Genomic DNA, 22396 nt, shown 5'->3' with positions numbered 1-22396 from the left:
TGCTTTCCTCCATTCCTCAGGCACCTCTCCCATTCACCATGATCAATCAAAGATTATTTAAAGTGGCCTCGCCATGACATCTGCCAGCTCCCTCAGCACTCATGGGTGCATCCCTTCAGGGCCTATGGACTTATGTATGTCCAGTTTGCTTAAGTATTTCCTGACCTGATCCTTTTCCACCAAGGGTATGTCTTCCTTGCTCTCTGGGGCCTGGGATTCCTGAAGGCCAGTCTTGCAAGTAAAGACTGAGGCAAAGAAAGCATTCAGTACCTCAGCCTTTTCCACGTCCTGTGTAACCATGTCCCCCATCTCTTTGAGCAATGGGCCTGCATTTTCCCTAGTGTTCCTTTTGTTGCCTGTGTACTTAGAGAAGCCCTTCTTGCTGCCTTTGACATCCCTTGCCAGATTCAACTCCAGGTGGGTTTTTCGCTTTCCTAACCTCATCCCTGCATGCTCAGGCAATATCTCTCTTTCCTCCCAGGTTACCCATCCTTGCTTCCACCCTCTGTATGCTTAATTTTTGTGTTTGAGTTTGGCCAGGGGCTCCTTGTTCATCCACACAGGTCTCCTGGCATTTTTACCTGACTTCCTGCTCATTGGGACAGGCCACTCTTGAGCCTGTAGAAGGTGATCCTTGAATATTAACCAGCTTTCTTGGGCCCCTCTTCCCTCCAGGGCCTTATCCCATGGGACTCTGCCAAGCAGATCCCTGAAGAGGCCAGAGACTTCTCTCCTCAAGTTCAGGGTTGTGAACTTGCTTTTTACCCTCCTCTTTAAGATCCTTAACTCCACTGTCTCATGGTCACTGCAGCCAAGGCTATCTTTTGCCCTCATATCCCCAACAAGCCCCTGCTTGTTGGTGAATACGAGTTCTAGCAGAGCACCTCTCCTTAGTGGCTTCTCTATCACTAGGGTCATGAAGTTAATTAGCAAAGTGTGCTGGTTTTGGCTGGGATAGAGTTAATTTCCTTCATAGTAGCTAGTACGGGGCTGGTTTGGATTTGTGCTGAAAACAGTGTTGATAATGCTGAGATGTTGTCATTGCTGCTGAGCAGTGCTTACACAGAGTCAAGGCCTTTTCTGCTTTGCACCCCATCCCACCCCACCAGCAAGTAGGCTGGGGGTGCACAAGAAGTTGGGAGGGAACACAGCTGGGACAACTAACCCACACTGACCAAAGGGATATTCCATACGACATGACATCATGCTCAGCATATAAAGCTGGGGGAAGAAGAAGGAAGGGGGGACATTCGGAGTTATGGCATTTGTCTTCCTAAGTAACCGTTATGCATGATGGAGCCCTGCTTTCCTGGAGATGGCTGAACACCTGCTTGCAGATGGGAAGTAGTGAATGAATTCCTTGGTTTGCTTTGCTTGTGTGCGCAGCTTTTGCTTTACCTATTAAACTGTCTTTATCTCAACCCACGAGTTTTCTCACTTTTACCCTTCTGATTCTCTCCCCCATCCCACTGTGAGGGAGGTGAGTGAGTGGCTGCGTGGTGCTTAGTTGCCAGCTGGGGTTAAACCATGACAATGAGTTAGCGGATTCTGAAGAAAACTGCCAGACAATCAATATGCAAGGATTATGGCTGCAGGAGACAGCAATCTGCAGGTGATAGTAGCTGCATAATGACCTTTAGCTCTTTCTGACCATCTGTCCTGCCTATGTGTTGCCCTCGCTTTGACCTAATGGCACTCCTCCCAGCGTACATCAGGCCTTAGCATGAGCTGTGTGTGAGCCAAAATCTGAGCAGGAATTGAGTGAACAGTCACACAGCTATACTTCAAAGAGGCCATCTGCACTTTTCAACGATGTTTCTGGTTCCAAGGCCAGGTTCCAAGGCTCACAGCTCCATGGCTGGCAGGCATTTTCCTTTCTTCAGCAATTTTCCCCTTCTATGTAGGCCACCTTTATGGCTGCTCACATCAACTGCTGAGGTAAGTGGACCACCACTGATGAAGGTGTCCAGTATCTGAGGGAATTAGCAGTGGTGGAGGTGGTCTACAGTGACCTGGACAACAACCAGGCCTCCAATGATCTGGAAGACATCCAGTGCATGTGGTATATGTGGTGGAAGTTTGTATGGAGCACACCGTTATACCCCAACACCCTGGCAATAATGGACTGGGCAGATATTGAGGCACCAACCATGGATAGACTGGCCTGACAGCTCCAGCAATTCAAGGAAAATCTCTCCCCCTGCTCCTGCTATGGGCCTGCATCTCAGCTGTGGAGAGACTGTCCCACCAGTTCCAGCAACTTAAAGAGAATGTGGAGAATCTCTCTTCATCCATGTCCCTACAGGCCAGCATCTCAGCTATCAAGAGTACCATATAGAGTTGGCCCTTCCCTGATCAAAGGAAAGGGAACTGTGGGCACATGCCACCATGTGGTTCTATCTGTGCAACCCTGAGGAGGACATGAGGAAGTGGGATGGTGTACCTACCTCGGACCTGGAAGACAATGTATGTGAATTGTGAAGAAAAACAGAGTCCAAAAATGGTCCATCCAGGAAGATTACTGCTCCAGTTGCTATTGAGCTGGAACTCCAATATGAACTGGAGTCAAAGGCAGCCAAGTGGTATGCTACAACTGACATTGCCAATGCGTTTCTCTCAATTCCTTTGGCAGCAGAGTGCAGGCCACAGTTTGCTTTCATGTGGAGGGGTGTCCAATACACCTAGAACTGACTGCCCCAGGGGTGGAAGCACAGCCCTATCATTTTCCATGGACTGATACAGACTGCACTGGAACAAGGCGAAGCCCCTGAATACCTGCAATATATTGATGACATCATCATGTGGGACAACACAGCATAGGAAGTCTTTGAGAAGGGAAAAAGAATAACCCAGATCTTTCTGAAAGTTGGTTTTGCCATTAAAAAAAAAGCGAGGTCAAAGGACCTGCACAAAAGATCCAGTTCTTGGGAATAAAATAGCAAGGTGGGCGTCATCACATCCTTATGGATGTGATCAATATGTGTGGCAGGTACACCCCCCCCCCCCGACAGGAAATAAAACTTCTCCAGGCAGGGAGGAGAGGGAAAAAATAAAAACAATCCCTAGAGGCCACAGGTTGAAAATTGAACTGACCAATCGAGGTACACAGAAGTGTTGACCTTTTGGCCAATGGGGATTAAAATGACCACAGATCAGATTCGACAAGAGTATAAATGGGGTCCCGCCGAAGGACATTTTGAATCAGTCCTCCTCAGAGCAGCAGGTCTGCAGTCGGGGACTCTCCCCTTGGGTCGGGACGCCACCCTAGGTAACTCCCGCAGGTTGAGAGCCCTCATCTTTTAGGTCAGTGATATGCACATTTTGAGTCATCCTTTGAAATCTTAAGAATTCTTAAGTCGGCTGTGTAGTACTAATTCCCCTTACATCATTGAACCTGTGGTTCACAAATGTTATCGGAGTTTTAACTAACTTTTTACTGAAGAATAAATCTGAGTTTTAACATCTGTTGGATTTGATTGTGTGAGCCTCCATAACAATAAGATAACAGCCATGTCCCCATGAGCTAACAAAAACAAAATACAAGCTTTCCTAGGCCTTGTGGGATTCTGGAGAATGCATATTCCAGGTTACAGTCAGCTTGTGAGTCCACTCTATCGAGTGACCCAAAAGAAGAACTATTTTGAGTTGGGTCTTGACCAGTGACAAGCCTTTGAACAGATCAAACAGGAGATAGTTTGCGTGGTAGCCCTTGGGCCCATCTGTACATGACCAGCTGTGCAAAATGTGCTCTACACTGCAGCCAGGGAGCATGGTCTCACCCGGAGCCTCTGGCAGAAAACACCAGGAGAGACTCAAGGTTGACCTCTAGGGTTTTGGAGCTGGGGGTATAGAGGATCCAAGGCCTGCTACACTGACTGAAAAAGAGATACTAGCAGTATATGAGGGGGGTCGAGCTGCTTCAGAAGTTGTTTGTAGAGAAGCACAGCTCTTCTTGGCACCTTGATTGCCTGTGCTGCACTGGATGTTCAAAGGAAGGATCCCCTCTACCCATCGTGGAACCAACACTACATGGCATAAGTGGGTAGTGTTGATCACACAGCAGGCTCAAACAGGAAACCCCAATCACCCAGGAGTCCTGGAAGACATCATGGAGTGGCCAGAAGGCAGAGATTTCGGAGCATTGCCCGAGGAGGTGACTCATGCCCAAGAGGCCCCACTGTATAAGAAGTTATCAGTAAATGAGAAAAAATATGCTCTGTTTACTTATGGGCCCTGTCATATTGTGGGAAACCACTGGAGGTGGAAAACTGCTGTGTGGAGTCCCACAAGACAAGTCACAGAAACTGTTGAAGGAAAAGGCAAATTGAATCAGTTTGCAGAACTGAAAGCCATCCATCTCACCCAAGGTATCGCAGAATGAGAAAAGTGGCCAGTTCTCTATCTCTATACTGACTCATGGATAATGGTGAATGCCTTGTGGGGGTGGCTACAGCAATGGAAAAAGGACCAATTGGCAGCGCAGAGGTAAACCCATCTGGGCTGCTGCGCTGTGGCAAGACATTGCTGCCCAAGTAGAGAACCTTGTTGTAAAGCTCCGTCATGTAGATGCTCACATGCCTAAGAGTCATGCTACTGAAGAACATCAAAACAATTAGCAAGTAGACCAGGGTGCCAGAAATAAACTAGCTCAGGTGGACCTGAACTGGGAATGTAAGGATGAGCTTTTCATAGCTCGGTGGGCCCAAGAAACATTGGGACATCTAGAGAGAGATACAACATACAGATGGGCTCATGATCAAGGGGTGAGCTTGACCATCCACACCATCACACAGGCTATTCATGAATGCGAAACATGCCATAAGCAAACCAAGTGGGTAAAGCATGGAAGATGCTCGCAAAGAGCAAGCTATGCATGGGACAGGACCAACCATAATCTGGCCCAGGGATGAAAGGGTTATTGCTCCAGAATCGAGCATTTATCTCTTCTTATAGTTGTGGTAGAGACCTAGTAAAAAGCTATCAGTTGATTCACTTGTCATTATACCTTGCTGGAGGCTGCTTTCTCACTGCTATCCCAATAGAGCCAATAGTCCCTTGACAGTTATTTCTGCTTGTTTATTCTGTCAAGTAGCCATTCAAGATTAATGGCTAATCTCAGTCACAAAAAAACCCAAATAAGATAGAAAAATAAACTTGAAATCACATTGATTATTTCTAAAATGTTTAACAGAGTTATAATCAGATAGTTTATGGAAAAGTGGAAATATATTTGAAAGCAGAATTCATGGGATTCAAATTTCTCTCTTCAGCAGCACTGTGCAGACTTTCCCTTACTCTTTATTGATCTCAGTAGAAAAAAAGTCATCAGCACCATTTTTCTTTGCAATTTGGATCCTTTATTGAATGCAGAGGTTTTTACTCCATAGAGGAACATCTCAACATAAAGTGGGAAGTGAAAGATATTTGAGGGAGATGACTGCATACATCACAAATTTCCTACAGTGCGTTTTTTTAGCACTCAGCATGAATTTTCCTTCCTTCCACACACTACTATATTCTATAAATCTCAGGCAATTCAGCTCTCCCTTTTCACACTCTTTCAGATTATCTGTAAGAGTGTAACTAACATTATTTTTGAAGTGTAAAAATTCTGAAATTGGAGCACATGTGAGGTTAATTTAGGCCATTTGCCTACATAATTTGATTATTTTTTAACTATGAGATGTTCCATGTGTTAAACTAATTCTATGGAAGCCAAAATACTATGCATCTTTCTCCATGTACACTCTTGGTTTTTTAATATGAAGTTAAAGACCAGCAGAATGTTGTTTGGATTTATAGCAGTAGAGATATTTGTCTATCCCAGGCAATAATTTGTTAAGGGATGTTAAGAGCACAGCCACCACCTCCAGCATCTCCAGCCCAGAACTTCCTTCTTCCCGGCCATTGGAGCCCAGCCTGGTTTGCCTGGGGTCTCTGCCCAAGCTGAGGGACACTTTCCCATTTGCAGGTTCAACCAGTAGCAAAGATGAACACATATCCCAGAGACACACACACAGACACACAGAGGACACTGACACAGCTGGTTACACAGACAAGGCACTGTCTTCAGTAGCACCTACATACAGAACCCACATAAACCATAGACAGCCAAGTCCCCTTCCTCCTATTTGGCTGGTAGAGATAGAAGGTCACTAGTGAAGGCACACACACAACACTGTAGATTCATAAACACATGCACATTCGCGGATCCCTTGAGTATGGCACAGCCCTCTGTCCATCCAGTATCCTTGCCCAGATCTCAGGCTCTGTTACCTGCTTCGCAGGTTCCTACTTGACGGCTAGTCCACCTTGAAGTTTGCTAGGGAATTACACATGCACATACCCACGCACACCAGGTTTGGAGAAGATACAGACACTTGGCTCACACAGGCTCTGACCTGCAGTCCTGCTCCAGCTGCTGGTGCTGAGCCTTTCATTCACCTCACCCATGCTGATCCTTCATAGTAGCTGGTTTTTGGGACACCCCCCCCCCCCATTCCTGCCCCAGTGGCTGGAGGTTAAAGACCCCCACTCACTCCAGTAGCTGGCCCTGAGACATTCACTCGCTCCAGTAGCTGGCACCACAGGCCAGGGGTGTCTACACCATGGTCTGACTCCAGTAGCTGGCACCCAGTCCACTCACACCAGTTGCCAAAGTAGTTGGCACCCCGGGCACAAAGTCTGCAGGACCCTCCTTAGATCCAGAAAGCTATGGCCCCTCAACTACTGATGCTAGGACCCTCACTTGCTCCAGTAGCTGACACCACAGGTTGCAGGGTGCCTACATCCTCAGTCTGACTCCAGTAGCTGGCACCAAATTACACACACACACACACACACACACACACAGGTCTCACCAGTAGCTGGCACTTAGTCCTTGCAGCACACATACACACAGGACAGAGAGTGAGATTACACAGAGTGATAGTTAAGAAAAGATTTAATAAGAAGATATAAAAAGATAGGACAGACTCTGGTGATCAGGCTCAGGGCTCAGCCAAACAAGCATACTGACAGGCCCCACTTTACATGGGACCAGCCCCTTTTATACTCCTGTCTACTCCCCCTTTGTTCCTGCTTGCTCCCCCTTTCCCCTGCATGTTGCTTCATGGGTTTGTATATTCCTGCACCCCCTCCCACCCTGGTGTCCGGGATCCCCTCTGATTTACAGTCTTATAAGTTGCAAAGTCCAGGTTGATCTTCTTGGAAGTGGTGCCTATGGTTTCTTGATAGGCCATCAATTAGTGACAAGCATGATTTGTTTCTTGTCATTGTCTCCATATTTGTTTTGTCAGGCCTGTGTCTCTGCATATTTTGTTTCTGGTTTCCCCCTTTTTCCCTTAGTTTCCCAACTGAGAAGGTCCCCAATCAGATAACCTTGCTGGAATAAACATTCTCACACTCTCACATGCCCTCATCAACTCCTGTGCCTGACCAGGTTTGGTTCTTATCACCGCCTCCCTTATCATTTGTCCTCAGGTTTCTGTCCCTGTTATGTTCTTGTTTATGGCTTTCTCCTTTTCTTATTATCCCTTTTTGCACTGAAAAAGGTCCTTAACCAGATATCCTTAAAGGAGCAGACACTCCCTTCCACATAACCTTATATAACTAATCTTAGATTTTTTTCTCTTTGGTAAAGTCTAAAGGCCTGTGTTTATTATGTAGTTAGCATTTCTTTCATTCTCTTGGAATGAACTCTCATTCTCAGTTCCCAATTCAGTAGTTATTGGATCTATATATGTTTGTTTTCCTACCATCAGAAATTCTGATTCAAGCAAGTAAGCTTTTCTACCTCAGTTTCTCAGAAAACTACATGATAGTTCTCACTTTTTGTTTTATTCTTTCAACATGCCAGTAGACAATAAACTGAGCCTCACTAACAACAAGAGAACTTTGCATGAGGCAGAGTGAATATTTTTTGAAGGTGGCAAATTTAGAATGGGTATACAAAACCTGAGATTAGTGAGGATCCCCAGGAAGACAGTTTCATCCTTCCCCAATGAAATGTTTTGTAACATAGCAAAAATAGTCACTTGCATAACTTGCTGTTGCCATCCTTCTTAACACTTTTGAGAATGATCTCTGAATCATATCATAGATTTGTTTTGTACTGCTTCTGCTATTAATGTTGTTTGCTGTTATAGCTTAAAAGGTTACTTTGTTTTCTAATTCATTAAATTCATAAGCATTTAAGTTAAATACCTGCTTTTCTAAGTTAAAAATGGCTAGAAGTCAGTACTGTAAAACCCAATTAATTAGAACTTTTATGGAGAATACAACAAACCATTCCCAGCACATGACTCCATTTGTAGATCAAAATGTTCATAAGGATAATTTAAGAAGACATCCCACAATCCAGTTCAACGGTGAGTATATACCACATGTAGCTAGTTAGTTCTGCAGAATTAAAAATCAGCAGTCCAAATTCTTTTTGTGCAAAACGTGTAAGGATCTTATATTTCCTTATACATATTTGAGGGATTGGATGCCCTTTCAGAGCTGTCTTCCACACAAATATTATTAGACATTGTAAAAAATAAAACAGCCCTCTCCCCTCCCAAAATAGTGGCTATATAAATTTCCATTGATTTAACTTGAATGTGTATTTAAAGTAGCATAAAGTGTGCTTTAAGTTGTGGCGATTATCTTAATTTATTAACAAAAATATGCCTCTCAAATGTCAGGTCTAGGTGGAAAACAGTAAAGAAAAAAAACCAAGAAGGTTGCTCAAATTGAAGTGCATAGATGTCAGTATTCATTACCAGAGTCAGCTTTGAACAGGGTAGTCTGGTGTAGAGACCTGAGTAACAGTGTGGCACCAAAAAGCATGGAGATGTTCAAAAAAGGACTTGTATTCAACAGAGTCTGACTTTCACAAGTAAATTTAAGGATTAATTGGAGAAAAAAAAAAAGCCAAAATATATAGGTATTTTAACTGTCAGACTACAAAAGCCATTTACATTTTTTTGTACAACTGAAGTTATGTAAATCATGACAATGATTTAAGAAAAGGGATGTGCAGCAGAAAGCAGTAATTAACATCCAAGTAGAATAGTTAAGTGTTACATATATACCAGCTTATTGACACCAGTGGGACCTCAGCTACATTATGTTGTACATATACTGCTGCCGTACTCCAAATTTGGAAGAGGAATTGAGGAATTCAGAGCAGTAAACTAGTAAAATGGGAAGAGCAAAGCCTGAAAAGAATGCTTAGAAGCCCGATAACTTTTCCCAGGCTGCCAATCCTAAAAATCACAGAATGGTTGAGGTTGGAAGGAACCATTTGGAAGTCATCTAGTCCACCCACCCACCCCTCCCAAGCAGGCTCATCTGGAGCCAGTTGCCCAGGACCATGTCCGGACAGCTTTTGAATATCTTCAAGGAGGGAGACTCCACAACCTCTCTGGGCAACCTGTCACACTCACAGTAACAAAAAGGGTTTTTTGATGTTGAGACAGAAACTCCTGTGTTTCACTTTGTACTCATTGGCTCTTGTCCTGTCACTGGGCACTATTGAGAAGAGCCTGGCTTCCTCTTCTTCATTCCCTCCCATCAGGTATTTGTACACATTGGTGAGAACCCTCCAGACCCTTCTCTTCTCCAGGCTAAACAGTCCCAGCTCTCAGTGTGACCAGTCCCCCCTGCTCCTAACCCCTGGTAATACGGTTAGCATAACTAATGCCATTTTATAAGGCAAATAGCCATTCTCTGTGACCGAGCTGGTCATGTATCAGTCCCCTTTCCCCTCCTCATCAGGCCTTGAAGGTCCTGCACGCCAGGCAGACTTCTCCCCTTCCCTATCGGCCTCCAGGTTTCTGGGCACCAGGCAGACTTCTTTCCTCCTTACTAGCCTTCAAGGTCCCAGGCACCTGGCCAACCAGGTTATGATGACCCTGACACAGAACAGGGAAGCATAGCAGCACACAGAGTACTCTCTATAAAATCAAGTAGTTACAAATCCTAAGTGGGACTTGGACTGGAACTGCTGCTGGACGGCAAAACTCATGATCCCCCAGTGGTCAGGGACGCCTCCACCATTGTCTGCTTCGTCCAAGGACTGAGTGACTCATATTCTTTTACTTATTTCAAGCCTAGATTACTATTATTATATTGATAAGGTAAGTAATGTATTAAGATTTGACCTGATCTGTAGAGGGTCCAGGTGATTAGAAACCATAAGCTAAGCTGTGCTATAAAATTCTGTGCTTACGCTACTTATAAAATTGTGCTACACTGATTTTGCTTATTAAAAAACCTGTGCTGCTATTATAAGACTCTATGCTAATCATAAACTTCTGTTAAAAAAATAAAGCTTTAATTGTAACAACAACTTAGTGTCATCATCATTCTGCCAAGGATCCCCAAAAGAACCTGTCTGTCCCCATAGAGTCGGGTGACACAGCTTCTCCTCATAGGAGAGATGCTCCAGTCCTTTAATCATCTTTGTGGCCCTTCACTGGACTCTTTCCAGTATGTTCATATCTCTCTTGTACTGGGGAGCCTAGAACTGAACATGGTACTTCAGATGCAGCCTCACCAGTGCTGAATAAAGGGGAAGGATCACCTCCCTCGACTTTCTAGCAAAAATATCCTAATGCAGCCCAGGATACCATTAGCCTTCTTTGCCACAAGGGCACATTGCTGGCTCATGTTCAGCTTGGTATCCACCAGGACACCACACACCCACACCCCCGGTCCTTTTCTTCAAAGCTGCTTTCCAGCCTGTCAGCCCCCAGCACATACTGGTGCATGGGGTTGTTCCTCCCCAGGTGCAGGATTTGGCACTTCCCCTTGTTGAACTGCATGAGGTTCCTGTCAGCCCATTTCTCCAGCCTGTCGAGGTCCCTCTGGGTGGCAGCACAACCCTCTGGTGTATCAGCCACTCCTCCCAGTTTTGCATCATCTGTGATCTTACTGAGGATGCACTCCTTCCCACTGTCCAGGGATACTGGCAACTTGGTGCCAAAAATTTATTTTGGGATATTCATATAAGATTTTCCCCTCTATAATCAGGGAAGAGGGAGGAATAAGGAAAATCTCATCATTTCAATATTCAGACTTGGTAATTTACCTTTAACGACATAAAATAATTAAGTGTTCATGCATTAGTATGAAGAACTTGTGTCTTAAGGAAATTCACAGCATCGTGGTATTCTTTTCACTGCTCATCACCTCTAGGTTTGGATAAATTCTATTTTATTTTTTTTTTAATTTAGTGAGTAAAACAAAATTCAAATTTTAGTTAAGCACATTAATTCAAATCAGACAAATGTATCAACTAAACACTGACAAACACTTCTACTGTTCCCTGCTGCTGAACTACTGCTAACAGTGTGAGCTATAGTGTGTTCTGGAAATAAGAGGCTCCCTCAGAGACTTGCATAAACCCCTGAGGAGGAATTTTTCTGCTTTTGGTGAAATACAATTTAAGCATTATGCTTTACCTCAGTCAAATTCCATTTGATCGACATTCATACTTCCTTGGTAAAAAAAAAAAAGATTTGACTTAGCAAGCAAACTTATTTCATAGGGGAAAGTATTATACCAGTATACATGGCTCAACTTTAAAACATTAAGTCCTTTTTAATTAAAATACTGAAGAAACTGCTTCTTCACAATCTGAAGTCACATCACTACATTTTGCTCATGAGAATAAAATTTACAGTCATGAGTTGCACATAAAGGATTTATTTTAAATGTTTTAAAGATAGAGTTACATCATAATTATAAAAATTACTTACAGAATTAAGTAACAGATTTAAAGTGTTCATACTTCTAAATGCAGAGAAATAAAATAAAAATAATGAAACCGAGCTCTAAAGATGAAGTCATTACCTAATTTTAAAATGTGAACACGAAGACCTTTGAACTATACACATACCAAGAACCATCCAAATTGCACTAATGATGTAAAATACAAAAAGCACAGCATTTTCAAGGAACCAGAAACTGCTTTTACCATAATTCTTTTTCCCTGAAGTAACTGTAATCTATTCTATCTGAAGATAAAGCCTCCATTTTTAAATAATTCATTTAAAGAAGGCTTATACCTATTGCAATAAATAGGATTTTTCCCAAAGTATTTCAGTCTTTATGTAGTCCAACTTAGTTTAGGGTTTGGCACTCAAAAGAAAAAAAAATGTAGTGTTTTACTTATCAGTTGTGATTTTATTTATTCTTGAACAGAATACATGGTCCCTTCAAATGCTGTATGACACATACAACTGGAAAATTACCTTCCATTGGCACTATGTTTGCCTCACCAGTGCATTTAATCCTACTAACAACCATTCAAACAGCACAATAAGCAAATTCACAAGAAACTGAACACAAAATAAAAACAGAACAAAACCCAAACCTAAACATTATAACATGCAACTTTAGTTTGTCACATTGAACATTCTAACCTTCTAAGCATGCAAAAAAGGATGGTCTGCATTTAAGGGTTTTTTTTTTTTCCTTTTTAAAAGTTTTACATAGCAGCCTGACATCATGCGCACACACACACACACAATATACAACAATACTACAGCAGGTAAATGAGAGGCCAATAACTTTTATACAAAGATCCATGGCTTGTGCCATCACAAGACCTATGATAAATTTGGAAAGTAATGTTGAACCCCTAGAACAAGGGACCAACATGTAGTTACTAGGGTAATGCAAACACTGCATGCAGATCTGAAACATGAGCCTAAAATAAAGCCCAAAGCAGATGGCAGGGAGTGGAATTAGTCTCAAGTCTCAAAAAGGTGGTTTAAGCTATTAAAAAACACAAACACCACAAAACTAAACCCCCCCCCCCCAACCCTTAATAAAAAAGATGAAAAGAAAAAAACCCATGCAACAGACAACAGGGACATCTAAAAACAACCATAAAATTTGACAGTGTATAGATTATATTCTAATTAGCAAAATATGTGGTGTATTAGAGTGGCTTGCACAAAGCCCACAAATGCAAGCCTAATGCTAAAAACGTTCCAGTAGACCTAAACCTCAAATATTTCAAAACAAACCTTGTATTCCTTAGATGTAAAGCCCAAAATTCATTGTACTAAGTTATTCATGTATTTTGTGTGTAATCAATGCACTTATTCTTGTGCCACAAATATCAACTTGGGCTCATGGAGCCAGGCTCAGCTTTGAGATTTACATGCAGGACTCTTAAGAGTCAATAGAAAGCACATAACAGATCTGCAGGATGAAAGCACTGTGTTGCAAATCTGCTCACTTCATTCAAAACACAATAAAAATTTACTGACTCAGGTACTTAGTGCTTAAAGACTGGATTGAGAAGCTGTGAACTGAAAGACAATAGCCTGCCTTTGGTTGTCCATGACGAAATACAGGACATAATGCAATATAGTAGCAAGGGACAAAGAATTAAGATACCATATTTATACAGTATTACCATCTAACAGCATAATGAGGCACAAGCCTTAAGGCTAAAATATGAAATCAGGCCAAAAATATGGACAGAAAGGGACTTAAACCACTGAGTCTTTGATATCAAGAATACCCACAATAGAGGTCAGACCTCTGATCTCTGATTAACAGTACCTCTCCTGCATCCTTCCACTAACAGCATAAGGTTGGATATCTATGTGTTCCTTCTTTCCATCAATAGCATTGACTGTATTCACATTCTTTACATACTGTATTTCTGTGAAGCAGTGCTTTGAAGCTTGTAGAGCTCTGCTTTAACATGACAATTTTGTTGCTATGCTGATCCTTGTTACAATTCTGATGCTTTTAAAAGTTGCTACACTTAAAAACCAACAAATACCCTAACCTTGATTTACAACTATCTTGCAAGATTAAAACTGTGCAAGGATTCTGCTGTTGTGGGCTGCTATTTACATCCACAATCTAATGCAGATGACTGAACCACTGAGACTGTCTATAGCTCCCATTAGATAGTACACCACTGGCATGCAGAACTCTAGTGTTCATAGAATGAAATTCATGTTGACAGCATACCTCAAAGCAAGTACACCACAAAAGGCAACAACAGGTTTAAACTGTAGATTTGTCTGGACACTCCTTATGTGGAAGAGCGAGAAAAAGAATACATTGAGAAGATGCCTTCTTGAACCAAAATGGTTAAAAACAATAGCAAAACCCCAAACAAAACAAAACAAAGCAAAGGAATACAGCAGACTGAGAAGGCAACAAATGCTTCTCCTTCTCTAAAGGAGGTCTTCAGTGTAAAAGGACCCCCCACCCCCATAAGATTGTATTTACCATGTAAAAGATTAACTACTGTTAGGTTTCTAAGTCCGCACACAAACATCCAGGTTGCTAGGTTCTGATATTAAATGAGAGACTACTGATTGCCAATGTGTAGTCTAAAGTCTTCTTAAGTAGCATATATACTGTTAAACTTGTGGCACCAAGCACTTCGGTTCTGCTAAGAAATGTATATAACAAAACAGAGTACAACATTTAGGATTAAAGGCAGCTTTGTTGTGTGTGTTTTACTGGTTCCTACAACTTGTAAACACAGGCCCTTAACCTGCATTTTTTAATTAACTGGTTATACAGATTAAATATATTTTTATAGTTTAAAGCCTTTTCACTGAAAGGTGCATAAGTCAAACACTTGATATCCTACTGCCCTGTGACTAGTAAAAATGCACAAGTATTTCCATGTACTGCAAGTTCTTAAAAAGCTTAATTTGAAATAAAGTGTAGAAACACAGTAGATTGATGTTACTTGGGTTAGGCACTCCTTACTGCTGCACAAACTGTTTAAACCTTTCAGAAGGGTCACCTCTGTCCCAACCCAGAAAACAAGGACTGCCAGTAGCCAAGAAATTAAATTTAATGTTACAAAAGAAGGCATAGCAAAAATAGCAAACTACACTTGCATGTGGCAGTTGAACAGGTGAGTGCAAGGTTGAAGAAAAAGTTAAAATCTATGAAAAAAATCTAGATTACAATACTAGATTGACTTCACACAGCTTGAATTTGCAGCTGTTCTTTGCTTTTAACTCCCTCCCACCCAAATATATCAAATTCCTTCAAGAAAAGGAGTTCTCTTACGCAAAATGTGTCATGTTCACATAAATTTGTATTATTCAGAACAAAACAGTTTTGCTGGCAGAGATTGTGGGTTCGCAGGGACATTTAAGCTTTCATTTAACTGAAAAACAGTCAAGTCTTTGTGTCTACAAATTTTACATTTAATAGTTCCACAAATTTGGCAGAAGTTCATGATGACGTCTAGGATGTCTTCACCAAATCGTAGACATAAATATGGAAATCATCATCAAACTTGATGAAATAGACAGATGGTTTGGCTTCAACTTGATGAATGACCATGCCAGTCCGTTTTGAGCCATCTTCTTTGGCATATTCCACTTGTTTGCCTACCAGGCTGTCCACAACTTCACCTGGTTCCCGTTCTGCAGGAGGTGAATCATCTGTAATATGAAAATACAATGTACTTTGGTAGACATTTATGGATTTTTTCCAATATACAAAACTGCAGAGCCTTCTTTAAAAGTTAAGAAACAATCACAAGTTTAAAATGCAGAGTATGTCTAAAACAAGTTGAGTTGTTCAGACAAGCACCTAACTATTGCCATGCTTCTAGAAAGTACAGTCACAGAATTTTTTTTTTTTTTTTTTTTTTTTTTAGGTAATAGCATCTTCAGTTTTATGAAGTAAAAAATAGCACTTCAATTAGTTAGAAAAGTAAATCTTTTGACATGAAGGTTTACATACCAATTACGGAACATGTTTGTAGATAATTGAATTTAAGCCCCCAGTAGAACAAGGCACTGAGTCTCTCTAAGAGAAAGGCAGGTGTGCTAGAACTCGCTCTCCCCACATGCTTTATCCAAAATGTCAATGCAAACATGCCATTGCAACAAAACCACATCTTCCAAGCTAAGTGTAACCTCCTTAATCAATAATGCTGTTAAAAGGGGCTTTTGATTTCACACTAGAATGGATACTGTTGAGAAGTCTAACTATATTATTTGCTTTTCTAGCAAAATCTACCCAGAAGTATCCTTAAGGACACAATTCTCATTGTCTATAAAAGATCCAGATTCAGGGAAGGTAACTCATAGTTCAGAGTGTCTTAGAAACAGAGGTAAGTAGTAGATAGTCTCAGGAAAAAAAGAGTGCATTAAAAACTTAATTCTTAAATATGGAAAGCATAAGCCTTTTAGCTTATTTTTCTAAGATAGAAGAAAGCAAAACAATTTAAAAAGGAATTACAAGGTATTTGGAGGTGCCAACTCTGAAAAAGCTTGCTTTATTTGTTTCTTTAGGAATAGGAAGGTCACTTTTTCCATTAACATTTGTGGCTCACTCTCTTCAAGCTACAGATATGTTGCTTTTTGTTAGGCTGGAAAAAATCTAAAACCATAGGATTACTACAGAGGTTATGCAAATAAGTGCCACTTGTTTACTCAGCCATCAGACTATGTTATCAGTGCTAGATCTGAAGGAAGACAGTATCAGAAACTCAATGAATGAATTTTAAATATTTATGTAGTGCACTGCATAGCCAAACACTAGTTATCTAATTAATAATTTAAAGCCAAAATTGCCTCTCTGTCAGAGAGGTGCTTTTGAGGTGCAGGAGAGAAATGAGAGTACAATATTCTTGACAAACTTTTTTCTTCTAGCTATCCAAATCTCTTGAACAATACCGATTCTGTGAAAATCCTTCTATATTTATAGGAAAAAACCCAGTAACTTTCACTTCAAGAAAGGAAGAAAAAATATCCCTCCTAACCTATTGAAAAATCTTTCCTGTTTATGTGTTTAAACATGTGAGAGAAAATGAGTTTTCAAAAAATTAGTGCTTCTTTCCTCCAAGAAACTACTGAAAAGCTTTCCAAACTGAAGATGCCTACCCAAACTAAATTATTCTGACTATTTATTTTAGTTAGCCCCAAAACATTATTCTTATAAGAACTGCTTCAGAAATACAACTCCTTGAGATGGCTCTTGATTTGTGACACTTCTATAAGAAAATAACAATGGAAGGCTTCTAGTTTGTCAGTTTCTTTTAAAAAAAAAAAAATCTAAGTGTAATCTCTTCCACAATAGTATGTATATCTTTATCAGAATTAGGAATTATTACGGAAAAGGATTTTCCAGTATTTATTGCATATTTCACCAATGATTCAAATAAAATATTTCAGAAGTTAATGCAGATGTATTTTCTGTTGTGCTGTAACCTTTGTTAGTTTTGATACTTAAAAAGATCCTTGTTTGTTAACTCTCTTTTCCATACATAATCCATAAGCCAAACAATAATGCAAAGAGAGATGCTGCTTTCCAGAAGAAAAAAGTAACTGGCCTACTTACTGGAATCAGGCATAATGCGAAGGTCACCTTCTTTATAGTCATCTAAGAGTTGGTACATGTACAAGACAGGATCTTTCTCATAGGTAATATAAAACCATGTGTTCATAATAGGAGCTCGAGCCAAGACCATTCCCCTCCATTCATCTTTTGAGCCATCCTCTGTCTCAAACATATGTTCCACAGCTTTGCCAATCATTGTGTCTGCCAGGTGGGCATCGCTAATTCGAGATGAAGCTGAAATGGTAGCAGTTCATAAGTATGTCCATTCAAAAGTACAGAAATAAGTCTTTGTAAAAAATAATCTTTATCCAGATTAATGAATAAATTTGTTTGAAAGTTAGTCAATTCACATACAAAACAAATACTGTCCATTCCAGAGAGTTGAAGACCAAAGAACTGCAGAACTTGAAGAATTATTTTAACATGTTAACACTCTTATCGACATTTTCCATCATTGTATACCCCCCCTCCCATTAATCAAACTATCATAATGCAAGGTAAAGGGAGACCAATATAGGCCACAGCAAAGAATGTCTGTATTTTAAATATTTGTATTGTGGGGGGAGGAGGGGAGGAAGAGAGGTTAAATCGCAGAGCAGCTGTATGAAGTTATTAATGAAGGTGTTCAGTTTGGTTCCCCCTAACCCCATTCTAGAGACAGCTACTGATCTCTTCACAGTCAGAAAAAACAAGAACTTATTCCATTCAGAAATAAATAATTACTAAGGTAAACTTTGAACTTTACAGTTTAGAAAAACCTACAGTTTAACAATTCAGTGCTAATTATGAAAACCAATAAAGCCTTGTTACTAGTCAAGTTATTTCACTTAGAAAATGCTGTTTTCCCTCTATTTGGATTAAAACCTAGGGAAAGCAGATGAAAAAAAACCCAACCAAACACATAATTACTGTCAAACACACACAAGACAACATAGCCAGGACATTTCTCAGCTGGCTCAGAGTTTAAATTTTAATAGAAATATCTATGTTACATGTGTAAGCTTCTTAGGGATAAGACTCTAAACAAGAAAAAATACAGAATTTACTGCATACCATTTAAAGACAAAAGACAACGCTATGCTCTCTGGTATCATCAAATCTTTGTGAAATCAAGAAAAATTAAACAGAGCATTTAGATTATTTGCCATGTGATTAAAAGTAATTTAATAAAATTTAAATGGTCTGACAATATATACGCATATAGGAAAAAAACCTCTTACCAACTCTGTCTGGAAGGACTTCAAGTGCTGAAACTCTTTCATCTTTGTGCAGTTCTAGTCCATACACACAATCAAATCCATCATACTTTATAAGATAGAGAGAGGGATTTACAGGAACTTGATCAAGAACTGTGCCCTTCCATTGTGTTACAGGTCCGCTCCCTTCTTTCCAGCCATGCTGTATTCTGCAGCCTACAATGTTTCTTCGTGGCTGAGAAACAGGTTTGCTTGGTCCAACATTGTTTCTATGCTTTCTGTACACAGATACAAACATAACATTAAACAAGTACATACTCAAAATTCTACTCCAGACAAGAGCCGTATGCTTTAAGAAGGCAATATATTATTGCATATTACATTGTACTGGAAAAAGAAAAAAAACAACACTGAAAAGTAGTGGAACACTTTCAAGATTTTTTTATAGGGTTGCTTTCATAATAGCAGTTTCTAAAACTAGTTTGCTTAAGCCAAAAGAACTATTTTAGCCATTACTACACTGAACATCAAAAGTAAAACTTGCTTGTTAAAACCCTAAATCAGGTCTCAAAGAGCAATGTTACCTAACAGTATTATACTTTTGCTACTTTGTTGCTCTCTGCAGAACAGTAAACATAATTCCCTTACCCCAGGAGGAAGTCAGTGCAAACATTAGTGGTGATTGACTAAAATTCTTCAAAACATTTGTTTTCCCTAACCTGTGTTGTCACCTGAAGGAAATTTCACTTTCCTTTGCACTTACAGGTATCTTTGACTTCAAGTGTTTTTAAAGATACATGGTAGCAACAACATTCTTCTAACATTCCTTTTTAGTACAACACAAGAAAAATGATATGCAAAGGTCACAGCAATAGAAGGGATACTCTTTAAAGCAGATAATAAATTAAATATACTTTTTACCCTTCCTCAGTTTTTTAATCCAACTTGCACGGAAAGATTCCTTCTGGTGAATATCAGTTGTTCTGATAAACAGTCATGTAAGCTATTTGACAGTTTCAACCCACTAAAACAGTGTTACACAAGTTTTACTTTTTTTTTTGAAGTAGAATAACTGACTGTTAAAGAATTCTCAGTCATGGGTTTCTCTAGGTTTGCTTTATTAACAACTCAGAGTTGGGCCACCACCGCAGTGAATGGCAACCCACAAAATTTTCTCTCAATTTTATATACCCTTTAGGTAGTTCATTATCTCAGTCCAAAAATGTTTGTAATTTTCCAGTTGATCTCGGTTCCCATGCCATTATCATTCATCATCATCTTATCTCATCAGTTCTTGTCTCATTCAGGCCGGTCATCATCCTGTGGTTTTCGAAGTCCATCTTGGGTCAGTCATCTTCTCATCCCCTTTACCTTGAAGCTTCATACCTACACAATTCTGAGAAAACCTCCCTGGTTGTTCCATTGACTATTTCACATTTATCTTTGTAAGCTCTACATATTTTAATCACTCCCCAGCTAAGCACCTGTATCTTACTGATTTTTCTTTTGTTTGATCTGTCTCTACTGATTAGCTTGACTGGGTTTTAATCCGGTCCTGGATTGGGGCTATACAGGGGGGCAGGCTGAAAACGCTGTTCATGGCCTGTTGAGCAGCTCTGTTGCAATAATAACCTTAACTCATTCTATATTAATTTCTAACAGTCTTATAGTCCTAAATTTCTAAAATCTTCTACACTGACAGTTGTGAATACAACATATGAAGAAACATATGAACATTATGACAGTACATCAGTGATAAATGTATATTTATATTTTAGCATGCTACAACATGCATATTAATTCCTAAAATGATATATAGAGGGTTGCCTGATTAAAATTCTCACAAATGTTAGCTAATTCCAAAATAAATTTCTGGATTAGTTACCAGTTATAGTACACTTCATTTAAATGGCAATAAAACATACACATCACTAGCATGCTTAAAAGCAACATTAAAAAAAGAAAAATCAGTTGCAGAAAACAACATCCATCCTTAGATTAGTGACAGTGACCAAAGAGAAATGTCTCCAGGAACAATGAAAGCTCACAGAGCAGCCTATGTATGACAGGGATCCAAAAGACACAAATAGCAATCATATCAGTAAAGTCTCATAATTAGTCTTAAAGAATAATAAAAACAGTATATAAAACTAGTAATGCTGAAGATGTAATTATAACTCTATTAAAAACAAGATGTACAATTCCTTCAGCAACTTGTCCCACCTCCAGACTTTCATTCTCCATGAAAATCTTAGCAGAGTTCCAAAGTATCTTTTGTCAAATTTAACTTTTGTGATTATTTAACCTTATCAAGAAGATCAATCTGCATTCATAATCTGTGTTGTCAAAGTTTGGAGTATTATAGAAATGCTAACCTCTTCCAGTTAAGACGCACTCCCTTGCAAAGATGGTTCTAATTTTCCACAGAAACTTGAAGACATGTTCAAATACTAGTGCATGCTCAAGTGTTACTTTTTTTTAATTATAATAGTCTCAGTAATATTTTATTATGAAGAAATGAGATGAGAGATCTGGTTCTTGGGCACAATGGAAATGAGTTTGTTTTGCATGCAATTAATTTATTTAGTTTTAATGAATCTTAATTCCATTTTAAGGCATCATCACAGAATAAAACCAACTGCTACTGAAGATAAAAAGTTGAAGTTGAAAAAGGTAAAATAATACTGTTCATGTTTAACCACACCATAAGTTTTACTTTCTGCCTATAAAGCATAATCATAACATTTAGATTTGCACAATTAAGTGAAAAGCTTCAGTCATTTTAAAAAAAATATGCTGGAAAAAGACTACATAATTAAGTTAAAATTGGTAACTACCTTTTAAAACGCCTTGGAGAGAGCAAAAAGCATTATAAATGCAGTTACAAATCAAGCAGCAGCTAGGTATACTTGCAGTTCAAAATTTTCTTTGTCTGAAGGCTGTACTACTGGACTACACCTTGTCCTACTGCAACAGGCTCTGCTAAAAAGTTTGTCCCCATCTTATAGGCCCCCTTTAAGTCCTGAAAGGCTGCAATAAGGTCTCCCTGGAGCCTTCTCTTCTCCAGGCTGAATAACCCCAACTCAGCCTTTCTTCATAGGAGAGGTACTCCAGCCCTCTGACCATTTTTGTGGCCCTCCTCTGGACCCACTCCAACAGGTCCATGTCTTTCTTGCACTGGGGACCCCAGAGCTGCACGCAATACTCCAGGTGGGGTCTCATGAGAGTGGAGTAGAGGAGGAGAATCACCTCCCTCAACCTGCTGGCCATGCTTCTTTTGATGCAGCCCAGGATTCTAACAGCTTTCTGGGCTGCAAGCGCACATTGCCAGCTCATGACCAATTTTTCATCTACCAGTATCCCCAAGTCCTTCTCTGCAGGGCTGCTCCCAATCCATTCATCCCCCAGTCTGTACTGATATTGGGGATTGCCCTGACCCAGGTGCAGGACCTTGCACTTGGCCTTGTTGAACTTCATGAGGTTCACATGGGCCCACTTCTCAAACCTGTCAAGGTCCCTCTGGATGGCATCCCTTCCCTCAAGCGAATCAACTGCACCACTCAGCTTGGTGTCATTTGCAAACTTGCTGAGGGTGCACTCAATCCCACTGTCTATGTCATTGATGAACATATTGAACAGTACCGGTCTCAGTATGGACCCTTGAGGAACACCACTCGTTACTGGTTTCCACCTGGACATTGAGCCATTGATTTTGAATGCAGCCATTAGCCAATTCCTTATCCATCTAATAGTCAATCTGTCAAACCCATATCTCTCCAATTTAGAGGTAAGAATGTTGTGGGGGACCTTATCAAAAGCCTTACAGAAGTCCAGGTAGATGACATCAGTTGCTCTTCCCTTGT

The 22396-nt window shown here is 40.2% G+C and overlaps 1 protein-coding gene across 4 annotated transcripts in view; it reads right to left on the bottom strand.

The window, feature by feature from the left end:
* Window positions 1-11674: 11674 nt before the first annotated feature.
* LOC104319657 (spindlin-Z) overlaps window positions 11675-22396 on the bottom strand; it is a 124693-nt gene continuing 113971 nt past the window's right edge. For all 4 annotated transcript variants that reach the window (XM_069775540.1, XM_069775539.1, XM_069775542.1 and 1 more), the window contains 3 exons: window positions 18558-18811; window positions 17338-17571; window positions 11675-15431 (listed from right to left, as the gene is read on the bottom strand). In XM_069775540.1, the coding sequence (XP_069631641.1) occupies window positions 15232-15431; window positions 17338-17571; window positions 18558-18811 (688 nt within the window). In that variant the 3' untranslated portion in view covers window positions 11675-15231. The remainder of the gene's footprint in view (window positions 15432-17337; window positions 17572-18557; window positions 18812-22396) is intronic.

This window comes from Haliaeetus albicilla, chromosome W, assembly GCF_947461875.1.
Source record: "Haliaeetus albicilla chromosome W, bHalAlb1.1, whole genome shotgun sequence".
Lineage (NCBI taxonomy): Eukaryota > Metazoa > Chordata > Aves > Accipitriformes > Accipitridae > Haliaeetus > Haliaeetus albicilla.
The sequence above is the reverse complement of the archived record's forward strand: the minus strand, read 5'-3'. Positions and strand labels throughout refer to the sequence as shown.